Genomic DNA, 14,466 nt, shown 5'->3' with positions numbered 1-14,466 from the left:
TTGCGTGATGTAATTCATGGATGACCCCTTATAGAAACCCAATCATACTATACAAGTATGTAGACCATACTACACAAGCGAGGGATCATGGATGTTAAAAATAAAAACTTAAATTAAAGGTAAAAAAATTTTTACAACTAAATTGGAAAAGGCTTTTTTATAAAAATAGTAAGAATTGAAATGTTAGAAATATAATGATAAAACCAGTTTCAAAATATAGCTCCGCAAAACTTTTAGAATGGACAATTTTCATTGTGAATTTTAACTTACATTATCATTGCAACTGTAAGACATTACCTATAAATAGTATAAAAAAATTTGGCTTTCATTAAATAAAATTTTATAATGTAGCATAGTGAAACTCAAGACTTTTGTTTAAATAATTTTGTTTATCGTCATATGCAAATATTGCTTTAAAATTTAATTTTTCATTCCATACAGTGCAGAGCGAAATAAAATAAAATACAACTGTAAAATAGAGCCAGATAAGTGTTAAATTCTAACTAGATCATCAAGCAAGACAGATGTCAATATGTATTTAAATAATGTAATTGAACTAAAACAACAAATTTATTTTACAACATCTAAACATTAAATCAAATAATGTAAATATAAATAAACTAATACTAACTTCATTAGTAGTAATATATCCAACTAAAATTGGTGTAAACATTCCTGGAAAAGTGGCAATGCAGTTACTGATACCAAATAAAATGCTGGCATAACGTGGAGCAATATCTAAGTGGTTAACAGGAAAACCAGTCCAGGTAAGACCTCCTAAACCGACTGCTAATGTTAAGCCAATTATTGCTAACTGCTTGTTTGTTGTGTAACCAACTATGATAAGAAAAATGGCCTGAGAAAAGAAACCTAAAACAAAAATATTTACACAGGCATGATAACAGACATGCTTTTTGGCAACTTCAGGATGATCATCCTGAAAAGGACATCCATTTTTTACCATTATCTCTCATTTTTATTCTATATAACTGTTTTTGGTTATAAAAACATTGTAATCAAAACATATCTACCAACAAAGTGTAAAAAAGATGTCTACATTTACTTTTTTAATGCATCAAAATAAACAGGTATTTAGTAAAGGTTAAAAAAAAAGTATACTAAAAGTCTTTTAATGCCCCAATAAAATCTTTTGCTTAGTTCATTACTGACATCACCTAATTTTTTGAGAAAATAATCTAAATAACTGTGAAGGATGAATATTTTTATTATTTATGTTTGGTTTAAAATTCTAAAATTTCAAACATGTTTTTAACAAGTTCATTTTTGTAATAACTTTTTATTTACCAAGAAAGTCTTTTTCCACTTCTACAAATAAAGGCAATGCAGCTAACATAACTATTGTTCATTGATAGATAAATATTGGCATCTTTAATTAACTGAACTTATCAAAAATTCTTAAACCTGAAAACGATTTGCAATGGTACAGAAAACAATTACTCTTTTTTGAATTTGTGTTACTTCTTTATATTTTCTCCTCTTTAAATTAAAGCTGGTGAAACAAACTGTTTAAATTAAATCCTCTTTAAATTAAAGCTGGTGAAACAAACTGTTTCACCAGCTTTAATTTAAAGAGGAGAAAATATAAAGAAGTAACACAAATTGAGCCACTATTACTATATTTATATATTATATATTAATATATATATATATATATATATATATATATATATATATATATATATATATATATATATATATATATATATATATATATATATATATATTAATATATATTAATATATTACTATATGAATATGTACTACTATATTCATTTCAGTTTGCACCAGCCAATCTTTTTTAATCCAATGATTTGCACTATTTCTGTTACCCAAGTAAAGAAATTATGACTATTTGGTAAAACCAGATTGTTTTCTGAGCAGGATGTTTACCTCATCTTTAAATTCACACATATAAGGAACTGTCCATATATTATGATTTATAAATAAGGCTAGGGTAGGAAGAGATTTGTGGAAAAATTTGTGAAAAATTACAACAAAAAAATTCTCTCAGAATTGTTATTATAGTCACATGCATATAAACCAATATTTAACATAGATCCTAAAATATAAAGATAACAAGTGCTGTTTGAAACTTTCTTCTAAAAGTGCTGTTTGAAAATTTCTATTTCAGTGTAATACAAGACAAATTTCTTCCTTCTTCATTGTTGGCTGGGAAGAGAAACTTTGCGACAACATTTGAGGAAAGTCTTTTAATGAAAACAAAGGCAAAAACTCAAAAAAGATCATTGCAATTAATATGCTGTAACACATTTTTGATAGCGTTGTACTTCTTTTTAAGCATTGTGGAATGTCTTTTGGGTACCGCAGCATAAACATTAGTGTTGTGTAGCAGAACATATTTTAAGTTCAAATTAGACCCATCAATAAATAGCCTACAGGGAAATATTATTCAATATCTAGTATAAGGACACATCAATTACCTTGAATAAACAAAGTTCACTTGCTCATTAAAAAATCACACAAACTCTTTATAACATATTTTATAAAACGTAATTATTGAATCTTGCTGTAGAAGTTTTCTATTTTTAAGATGAGATGACAAGACTTGAACTGATTCTTTAGTCTCTGATAAAATCACTTAGATGTTCTTGGTTTAATAGAGCTGATTGGTTAAAAAGCACACACCTGTAACCTTTACCACCTTTCATTGTCAATCACTCCATCGCTAAAATATCTCTTGTTCTGATGATTCAACAGTGATATCAGGTAAATCCTTGAATACAGGGACAAAAAAGTCATTTTGAGGTACAAGTAGAACTGCTGATGAGAGATTTAGGCAGTTCAAAAACTTCTGTTTTTTAAAATTTTTTCAGCTATATTTATCAAACAAAAATAAAAGTAAAATAAATAAAACACAATTTACTTCTAAATCATTAGCAATGAAAATATTTTTGCAATTCTTGAAACATTGTTGAAATGGTTTATTAAGCTTATCAAGAAAAATATGATCTTCTGATTTAATCTCTCAGAAACATATCTTACATATCCAGCAACAAAAGTAATGATTCTTTAATTCCCACAATATACAATTAAATATTGATTAACTATCTTTTATAATTTTACATTTCTTTTATCAATACAATAAACTTTTATTCATATTATAAAACAATAACTTATATTGCCCATTTATATTAATATATTAAAATTTTTTAAATACCTATACTGTTGAATATTCTTCTAACTGCAGTTGTTCCCAAAATATTACGCCTTCGCAGAAAATCACCAAACCGCCCACCACATTGCACAACAATAACCATTGCTAAATATGGCAATGCTGAAATAACGCCAGCCTATATAAAGTGCGGATTATATACAAGCCATTATCAAAAAATATCTTAGTATAAACTATATCTTAAGATATAAACTAGTATTAGTTATAGAAAAAATAAAACTAAAAGAAGTAAATGTAATAATAAATAGTTACTTAAAAAATTTGCTTGAAAAAAATTTAAACATACTTCCTGAAGTGAAAACTTCATAATTTTTTTTAAATAAGTGGGTAGCTGAGTTAAGAGGGTATACCACCCCCAGTTTTCTGTGAAGTGTGCTACTATTATAGCCCAAACAGGTAATGAAGTAAAAATCTTTTTCCATGGAGTCTTGACCAGCTTTAAAAAAAAATTATAAATCTGAAGAGAATAAGATAACAGATAACAGCTAACTAATATAAATAAACTATATTTGAATAAAATCAAACATTCTTAAAATAAAAAATTATTTTTATGAAATTTAAATTATATTAGTTTCAGAAAAACTTAGTCATACTATTTTGAAGTAAAAAAACTGAACCCCAGTCTTTTGTAAAACTTAACTGCAGTCTTTTGTAGTAAAAATACTTAACTCAAGTCTTTTGTAGTACGAAAACTAAACCTTAGTCTTTTGTAGTACCAAACTTAACTGCAGTCTTTTCTAATCAATGCTCGAAGTGGAGAAAAAAAAGTAACGGAATGGTATCCAGTAAACTAAAAATATCATCCCGCCTAACCATTGTTATATATAGAGATTTATAAAAAGATGGTGGAATGGTCTATATTTTATAAAAACCCACCTCACTTTGAGCACTTTGGTAGTAAAAGTAGGAAAACAATATGATTCTCAAAAAACTTATTTTACTGTATTTTAAAATTTTGGATAAACAAGACAGGCAAAAAGTGATCTTAGCAAAGGAATTAAAGGAAACAAAGATGCCAGAAAATGTTGAGATGATAAAAATGAAAAAAAACTCGATTATCATTATCTAAAAAAAAGAGAAATATTTAACACCTAATAAATGATGACACTAAATAAATCACTCATAAATCAAATTTAAAAATAAGCAATGATAAGAAACAATAAAAACTATCAAACTGATCATTACTTTTTTGGAAGTTTTATCTGCCTTTAAGCTGCTTAATATATATTCTAACTCATTTTCAGTAATCTTTGGGTGATCTTCAGGTGAATCTGTGATTAATGTAAACCAAAAAAAACTCCATACAACTCCCAGCAATCCTATAAATTAATTAGTTTAATTTTAGTTAATAAAAATAACTTCTTTTTGTTAAAAATAAAAAATGCTCTCCTTAGTTTTACTAAGCCTAGCATTCTCATAACTCACCTTGCATTAAGAGTATACCTTAATAAACCTTACAAAAATTGTTGGCATTTTATCAGGTGTTTACACTCCCATAAGTGCTCACCATAAATTAGGCAATTCTTATTCATTCAATTAGAACATTGTGTATAGGTGATTATGTTATGAATGCATTTGTTTGTTTGCTGAAAGCATATTAATTTAAAACTCAGCATAAATTTGAAATACTAACAATGCAAGATGCAAATAGCATGCAAAAATTTAAGTTAACATAAATAATTTCTTATGGACATGGTAATCATAGATGGTGTAACAAATTTAAAATACAGTTTTTCCACCATGTGGTGTAACAGCTGCAATTTCAACAAAAAGTGAACAATTTTTTTGTCTTATTAATTATTTAAGTTTTATTAATTATTTATTTTGTTATATATATATATCTGTTAAATATCTTTGCAATTTTAATTTAATTTTATTAACCTTTATTTATTCAAAATGGGAAAAGGAAAAGAAATTAGTTCTCCTGTAAAAAAAAAAATTAATAACCTTTAGAATTGAGAATTGAGTCTAATAGCTTGACTGTAACATCTAATGAAAATACTTAATTCGATCCAGTCCAAATAACATGATCTTAGATTCATCACTCCAAAGAACTTTTGCCCTTAGTGTCTAATCAAAGTGTTTTTGTGCAAACTTAACTCAAGCTTTAAGGTTATTTACAGAAACAAGTGGTTTCTTTACTAGTCTTCTGCCAAACAAGAAAGTCTTATGAAGACAACATTTAGTGGTCAACACAGAGCATTTAATTTATCAAAACTTCAGCATTTAAGGCAGCATTTTAAATTTTTTCATTAATAATTTTGGGTCAACCTGTTTGCTTCTTGTATTTGGTTGTTCCTTGAGCTTTATATCGTTAAACAAGTTGTCTTACTAGAGCCTTGAAACGTTAAATTGATTTGCAATTTGGCGATGAGACATTTTTGATTCAACTGATTTTAAGACTAATTTTCTTACAGGAGAACTAAGTTCTTTTTCTATTCCGAATTTAAATTAAGAAAAATAAATAAAATAAACTTGCATAAAAAATTAAAATATTGCACAAAACCTATATAAATTGACACCCCCATTAATGAAACTAGAAGTAAAACTTTTAAACAACAGAAAAATCCTTTTCTTTTTTTAATTACATAATTAAAACATTTTAATTACATAAATAAATTAAATTTTGAAAAAATGTTTTTATTTTCACATAAATGTTATTAGCTATTTGCATTAACAAGAATTTCAATAAAAAATAACCAATATTGACAATTTGAAGCAAGAAATAATAAATGTAATCAATTCAATTTTTTGTGATATTTGCCATAACATTTTTTCTGAACTTCAAAAAAAGATGATTATGATTAGAGAACAAAATGGAGCTCATATTGAAGTTATTATAATTATTTTAATTGATTAATAAATGATGACATATTATATATTGATACATATGTAATACCATACTATTAATCTTTTTATTTTATATATTTATAATTATGTTTAGCAGAGATATATGAGTTTAATTTATACATAAACTTATTGAATGCACTTTATATATATAACAGGTGATAACTAAAAAATGAGAATTTTCATATCGGGCTATAATAAAAACAAATGTTTAGAAAACGAAATTCATATTTATTTTAATTGAAGGTACATCGCTTATCTTTAAGAAAAAATTAACGAACATTTGAATATGGTCGAACAGCAGTTTTGTCATGATGTTGGAACAGGAGCATTGTACAGCATTTATATCGATTTGACGAATGCATCTTTTTATTTGAGTAATCAATTATTTGCAATTCTTAGCTCTCCAGTTGTTTTTGTATACTAATGAACTCAAATGTCTAAAGAAATCTTCAATTGGACAACACTGAGGCAAGTTTATCAGATTACAGTTTTTTGTTACACACGGGATTTCGGGATATTTTGGCTTTCCGAGAAGACTGTGTTTTTTTTGGCAAAATGCGATAACGCTTTATCCGGCCTAATCAAGTAATTGCCATCTGAATGTTATTTTATTTTATGTTTCAAAATGATTCACAGTAAACTTTTTTCCAAGACTTTCGTGCATTTGATAGAACTTTACAATGCACTCATGTAGTACATCTTGTTTTGATGGCATTTTAAACACAACTGAATTAGCTGATGCAAAACAAAACATACAATAAGCTTGTGAACAGGAGAGTATAATTTCACATAGGAGTACTTTTCTTTCTTCGACTTTTGCAATTTGATTTCAGAGGGTTAGAACCCTCTGAAATCAAACCTTTAATTTGTATGTATATACATATATATGTATATATATACATATATATGTATATACATACAAATTAAAGAAAGTATTCATATAAGATGGAAAAAACCCAATATGAATAAACAAGTAAACCATATTAAAATTGGCTCTTACCGTTTAAAATAACTTACCGGTTCTTTTCTTATATTTGACATTTGTTTAAATGATTTTTTAAATTATTTTTAAATAACAAAATTAAATAATTCTTTTTGTATATATATGAAGTATGTTATCAATTTTATGGTATTTTTATTTTTACAATTAAATACTATACTTTATACTGTTTTAAAAAATATATATTTTAACTGACCATAACTATATTTAGTCAAAACATGTCTTGAATTAAAATTATAGAAAGTTTTTAAATAAATTTAAAAACTTTCTAACTTTTCCATAAATTTAAAAAATTGTCTTACTTTTAAAAGTATTTTCACATTTTGTGCTAAGAAGTTTTGGAAACATATATATATATATATATATATATATATATATATATATATATATATATATATATATATATATATATATATATCATATATATATATATATATATATATATATATATATATTTATATATATATATTTATATATACATATTTATATATATATATATATATCTATGTATATATAATATTTATATATGTATATATAATATATATATATATATATATATATATATATATATATATTTATATATATCTATATCTATGTATATATATATATAATATATATATGGCCAATTCCATAGTTCAGTGACGCATCATGCGGAGAGATTTTTTTTAATAGAAATTTTTCTATAACTCAAAAATAATTTTTTATTACTCTAAATCAATCTTGAATTAAAATTTTATAATATAAACTAAACACAATTGCATTAACATAACACTGCTACATAGCAAAAATTAAAACATGAGTTCAGTGACGCAACGCGGAAAAAAGTGTTTTTTTATCAGCATACTTTTAAATTGAGTTTTCGCTGAAATTTTAATTCTTGCTTTTTTTCTGAAATTTTAATTCTTGATTTTTTTGTTGTAATTTATTCATTTGGTAATAAGGTAGTCAAAAAAAAAGCCACAAACAATAAAGTTTTCATATCGTTTTATTTTACAGAAAAAAAACTATCAGTTCAGTGACGCAACGTTCAGTGACGAAACAAAAACACGAAATTAAAATCATTTTAAAAAGTTTTGTTATTTTGTAATAAATTTTAATTATACTCAGGTGAAAATAGCATCGGAACAACGTTATCATTCTGAACATAAAAATAATGTGATTTTGATATACCTTTGATTTTTCTTGAATAACTTAAAATTGAACTGAATCCAAGTTCATTTTTTTGTTGTCTTGTATCGTTTTCTGACATGTGAATTACAGATATTTGCAAATCTTGTAATGCTAACGCAAAATCTGCTGCTGACCTGATTTCGTATTGACTAGTTTTAACTCTCAGGGCTGCGATTCGCTTAACAGTAGCTCCTATTCCGTCAACCACTCCTTTCCCGTGCATCGCTGCAAAGAAATGCCAGAAGAATTTATGAAAATGTTTTTCAAACACAACCATTGCAGCCATAATGCTTTTGTTTTTGAACTGAGAAGTGGCATTATCACCGAACATGTGTACTTCTTTGACTTGATCAGGAATAAAGTGAAGGATTTTGTCAATGTACGGTATAACGGAAGACTTAGTATGATCAGTTGAATCTGAAACTATGGCAAATGTTTTTAACTCAATGTTCCAGACTGCTAGTGTCATGATAGAAACTTGATTTTGACCAAAATGAGCCGCTTGTGGCTCATTTTGATAAAAACACCTTGCGTTTTCAGCCCAGTCAACTTGGATTACCGCAATTTCAGAATTAACACTCATCAAAACCTCCTTCAGTTTATTAAAAATTGTTAATTGGTTTTTCTTTTCAAATGCGTGTTTAACGAACTTATCACGCATCGCTGATATGTGTTGGATGAGTTCTGTTACAGTAGACTTTTTTGAAATTTTTTCAATGTTTGCATATGTTTTAGTTTCAGGCTTTCTCCACTCGTCCCAGGATACTTCGATACCAAATGTATTAACAGTTTGCAAGTGTTTATCGAACTGTTTCATACCTTTGCATGCAACGCATTTGTCATAGGCGCAATCGTATGTGTACGGTTCACAAACAAAGTTATTTATCATTTCAGATCCAACTTTGATTGAAGGCGCTTGAATTGATTTTGTTAATGCATTTAAGGCAAATCGCATATTTTCATGCAAACTACAAACACAAACATTATGCGGAAATTTTGTAACTGATTTTACATTGCGTGGACGAAGGTCGCAAAATTTGCTGAGTCCAATTTTTATGTGCAGATGCTTTTCCTTGAATAACTCGAAAGCTTCTTTTAGCGTATAATATAAATGACGTGAATATTGTTTGCTTTTCCATCAGATAATTGAATTCAAGTGACATCTTTTTTGTTTGGTGATATTTAGGAAACTTCATCTTCATTATAAAAGTTTTTAACTGCTAAAACATCGCTTTCAGAAAGACCATACAGCTTTGAACATGCTGGAGGTAGACCCGAATTATCTTTACAAGCAGAGCTATTTGAAAGAATAGAAAGAATTTCAGATTGTTTCTCCTTTGAAGTTGGTAGTGCTTTTAAAACTTTCTTCAATGCTTTTCCTCTTTGTTGAACGTTTTTAAAAGATGAACTTGGTCTTTGATATTGATTTAAAAGTTTTCTTTTTAAAGCGCGACTTTTTAAAACTCTTAATTTTGCTTTAGCAGCATAAGCTGCTTTTTTATTAGGATCGGCTTTCAATTTTTCTTGATATCTCTTAGATTTAACTCTGGACATTTCTTTCTTTTTATCAGCATTCCGAGAAACATAATTAGCTTGGTATTCTGCATAACGTTTTTTTTTTACTTCTAATTTTGATTCCATTTCTTAAAAATTTACAACTTTATAAGAAAATGTTAACATAAATTCAAAAGTTTACTAATATTTACAAAAAATATTTACCCTTCACAATACTAAAATGCAAAAATTTATTCGAATTTGAAAAATTTGAAAACCCACAACGAAATCTGAACTTTTGGATGATATTTTGACTTCTTTACTGCGCTATTTTATAAAACGCTAATTATCCCGTCGATGGGTTCAGTGGTGCAACAGCTTTTAAACTATAACTATATGTTAATACAATGCTTTTCGACCAATTTTTTTTTTTTTAATGACTAAAAGTTTACATTAAAATACATAATTTCTAAAAAAACCTTGCCATAAAGCATAATTTCATTGCGATAATTAAACTTTTTTAACTTTTAGTTCAGTGACGCAACGTAATTTTTGCAGATGTGTATGTGACAAAAAAACACTTAAATTATTTTTAAAGAGTAAAAGTTTTTTTACTCAAGACATATATGTAATCTCAAAGATTCTTTCTAAACAAAAATATGGATATGTTTTGTTTAAAATATTGCAATAACTCGCCCTCAAATTTTACTCACTTTTTCGAATAATAAAAAGAACAAACAGTTACTAACATTCATCAAATTTATCTACTCGGTTCAAACATTTTCTACTCAAAATTTATTTTAACAATAATTTTAAGGTGTTTAAACTATAATTAAAGAAATAAAACCTTTTGAAAAAAGATATTTTTAAACACAAAATTTATCTCTTCCATCGTGGAAACAGCCATATATATATATATATATATATATATATATATATATATATATATATATATATATATATATATATATATATATATATATATATATATATATATATATATATATATATATATATATATATATATATATATATATAAGGGTGATCCAAAAAAACTTTTTTTTACTTTTTGTAATTCCTAAGGTCTAAATGTGTTCATTTATGAAAGAAAACATTGTACCAAAAAAATCAGCCAAATCGGTTAATATTTAGAGGTCGCGCTGGGGCGATCTTTATACCCCTCTAAAATTGGAATTTTCAAAAGTTCAGTAAAATATTGACCTTTGTTTTCTGTACACATTTCGGTTATTTACCGTTCGATTTTAATAAAATAAAAACGAAAATAAAGCTCTTATTATACATAATAATTTTTATTAAACAACATTAAACAACATTAAACAACAACAGCTGCTCATTGTCGCCTGGTTTGTTTAGCACTCAATGTTGATTTTTTTGCATCTGGTAAGACAGCCCTGTTTTCTGCAACTAAATTTAGCACATACTTTTGCTGCTCTTCATCTTTTGTTAAGACAGCATTAAAGTCTTGTACTAACTTCACCCCTCTTTCGGCGCAATCATTAACAACTTTAAGAGACTTCACTACTTCTTTAGAGTCGGCATATGACTCATTGTTTTTCAAGTTTGAAGGATCTTCTTCAAGAAAAGAAATGTCAATATTTAAGAAATTAAAAAATGAAAGTGATTTACACGTTACAAAGTCCTCAAGGGATTTACTCATTACATTTGTAATATCTGCTAATTTCTTTGATGGCCTATTATTGTCTACGCATTGAGGCTGAAGGGCAGTTATCATTTTTCTTTTAACTTCAATCTCTACATCATCACTAAAAAAGGCCAAAGATATAAGTTCTTCACTTAAATACCATAGATGCCGCTTCATTGCCTTGGTTGCAGCGGTCGCTATATTTTCATTCATTTCACGATATTCCTCAATATTTTTTAGAAAATCTAAACCATTAAATGGGGCCGAGGCACTGAGTGGTGCAGTAAACCACCGTCGAACATATATTAACGCAGCAAACATGTTAATATCTCTTACTGCGTTTAATTCATGTCGCACCATTTTAAACTGATATAAATAACCATATTTTAATTGAATAAATAAGTTTTGCCACCCACCGAGAATGATGGAAGGCTTCAGGTGCTTTAAATCTTATTCCACTAGGAGGTTGCTCTCCTAAATATATTAGACATAATTCAAGAAGTTCTTTATAATCATCTCGTGGTTGTGAGTCTTGCAAACATTTTTTTAAGAAATTAATTATAGACGATTTTTTTCAATCGAGACGTTTGAAAGATATCTTTCAGCTTCTTCATCTTGCACTGTTGGGCTAAAATCATCTTCCTTGATATTCTTCCAGGCTTGTTTAAATCGTTTGAAAATAGCAACATCTGGTCCGGACGTTGTTGGAAAATAAATTTTAAACACAGATCCTGCAACAATTTCAGTAATGTGATGACGACAAGCTAAATTCAATAATTCTTTTCCTAATTTTTCTTCAAGTAAATTACAAGCACCTTTCTCAGATCCTGTATTGCTAGCTGTGGTATCAAACGACATGCCACAGAGATTATTAATAAGATTCGAAGCGCCCCATTCATGGAGGGAGGCTACAACTGCAGTAGCTTCTCCTTTTGAATCAGGAAGTTTTGGCACTCCCAGAAGTTTTTCAACACCACGCCCTGTTACTAAAACTGACAAACGCTCAACATTTCCACTTCCATCGATGTCTGCCATCATTTTTCCATCCCAATGAACTACGAGAGGTACATCCGGTTTGAAATTTTCTTTCGTTTCATTGTAATGAGTTTCAGGATAATCAGTTCTTGCCCTATGAAAAGTAGTAACAGATATAGAGAACTCTTCAATGGGAGCTCCTAAACTTTGCATTGTAGCTGCTATAGTTTGCATTGCCACAACTTCAGGGGTAATAATTTTTTTTAATAGAACGCTTCCTTTTCAGACCGGAGCTTTCTGCAACATCATCTTTTCCTTTCAAAACTACGATATCATCATGATCGCTACTAGCAGAACTTGAAGGCGAAGTTGAATTCTCAAGAACAACTATTTCTTCAGAGCGTTGTTTCCTTAACGCTTATTTTTGCAAACGTTTATCCAAACTTATCTCTCTGCAAACTTTATTTTCTTCTTTCTCTGCATCATCTTTATCAATGGAACCCAAGACCATGTTTCTATCATCTCGTTGATCTATGAGGAAATCGCGACCTTCAGCAATTTTTATTAAATCAAAAACATTAGTTGGCGCAATATCAAAAGTTTCATAATTCTCTTTTCAAAGTCTGTTACTTTGCTTCTAGCAACAGCTGATTTCTTATTTCTGTCCTTTAATAGATCCGTATATTCTTTATGAAATTTTTCAAGCCTTGTAACTGCATTATCCTTTCAAATTGTAGGAATTTTAGCTTTTTCCCAAATTTTACAAGTTGATTTGATAACTGTTACCGAACTTTCATGTATACTCAATCCTTTCACCTAATGGTGGAAGAAAAAACATTTTAATACTTCCAAAATCGTTGGAAGCTTAAGATGGGAAAGCATTGATATTGGTTGACCAATTAACCATTTTGCTGTAGAACTGCGTGTTGACTTTGCGACTGCAGCCATTTTAAATTTTCTTTAATACAGTGTATGAATGAAAATATATTTTGTTGTCACCTATATTTCCAAACAAAATTAGTTTCGTTGAAACTCGCAATTATATCACTTTCTTAAAATACTGTAATTAATATTATTAGTCAAGCAAAATAGATAAACTATTGTAATTTTATTTCAGGAATCACAACACTCTCGATAAAGTCTCGAACTGAACTAAACCATATAATAAACCAATATAATAAAATATAATGAAATTTGGCTTAGTTTGCAATTTATTTTGCCGCTTTAATATGCATTTAAAAAGGAAATGTTGTTTAACAAAAATTATTATGCGTAATAAGAGCTTTATTTTCATTTTTATTTTATTAAAATCGAACGGTAAATAACCGAAATGTGCACAGAAAACCAAGGTCGATATTTTACTGAACTTTTGAAAATTCCAATTTTAGAGGGGTATAAAGATCGCCACAGCACGACCTCTAAATGTTAACCGATTTGGCTGATTTTTTTGGTACAATGTTTTCTTTCATAAATGAACACATTTAGACCTTAGGAAAAACAAAAAGTGAAAAAAAAAAATTTTTGGTCATTTTTGGATCACCCTAATATATATATATATATATATATATATATGCGGTAGTGGTGTAGTGGTAAGAGCGCTCGCTTCATAAGCGAGAGGTTCGGAGTTCGACTCCCACCACGTCCCTGGAAGTACCGCGCTCAACTTAGTTTCTCCGCGCAGCGGCCTTGCTCGGAAAGGTTTGTGTTTCGGAGTTAAAGGGTTGAGAGAGGGTTGTACCACGAATAACAACTAAAAATAAAAATAAAAATAAAAACACAAAAAAATTGAGTAGCCTCCTCGACTGTAGTGGCCCCCCTCGGGCCTTGGGGAGGTGAATAATCTAAAAAAAAAAAATATATATATATATATATATATATATATATATATATTAGAGAACTCGGAGCTGACAAAACTTGGCATTTTGTACTTTCCAATTGAAAATTTTTAATATCATGAGCTTCTTAAATTTTAGAAATACAGTAGCAAATAAATGACTTCATCGTGTTTAGACTTGCTAGATTTTAGTAATGCAGTAGCGAATAATTAACTATATCATGTTCAAACCATAAAAAAGCAGTAGTAAATTATAAAGCAACAATG

The 14,466-nt window shown here is 28.0% G+C and overlaps 1 protein-coding gene across 1 annotated transcript in view; it reads right to left on the bottom strand.

Annotated features, from left to right (window-relative positions):
• LOC100206605 (vesicular glutamate transporter 3) overlaps positions 1 to 14,466 on the bottom strand; it is a 38,845-nt gene that overhangs the window by 2,507 nt on the left and 21,872 nt on the right. Inside the window, exons 7-10 of the mRNA XM_065788263.1 lie at positions 4,399 to 4,532; positions 3,500 to 3,649; positions 3,199 to 3,331; positions 632 to 870 (exon numbers count right to left, since the gene is read on the bottom strand). Coding sequence (XP_065644335.1) covers positions 632 to 870; positions 3,199 to 3,331; positions 3,500 to 3,649; positions 4,399 to 4,532 — 656 coding nt within the window. The remainder of the gene's footprint in view (positions 1 to 631; positions 871 to 3,198; positions 3,332 to 3,499; positions 3,650 to 4,398; positions 4,533 to 14,466) is intronic.

The sequence above is a fragment of the Hydra vulgaris genome, chromosome 01 (assembly GCF_038396675.1).
Source record: "Hydra vulgaris chromosome 01, alternate assembly HydraT2T_AEP".
Classification (NCBI taxonomy): domain Eukaryota; kingdom Metazoa; phylum Cnidaria; class Hydrozoa; order Anthoathecata; family Hydridae; genus Hydra; species Hydra vulgaris.
The sequence above is the reverse complement of the archived record's forward strand: the minus strand, read 5'-3'. Positions and strand labels throughout refer to the sequence as shown.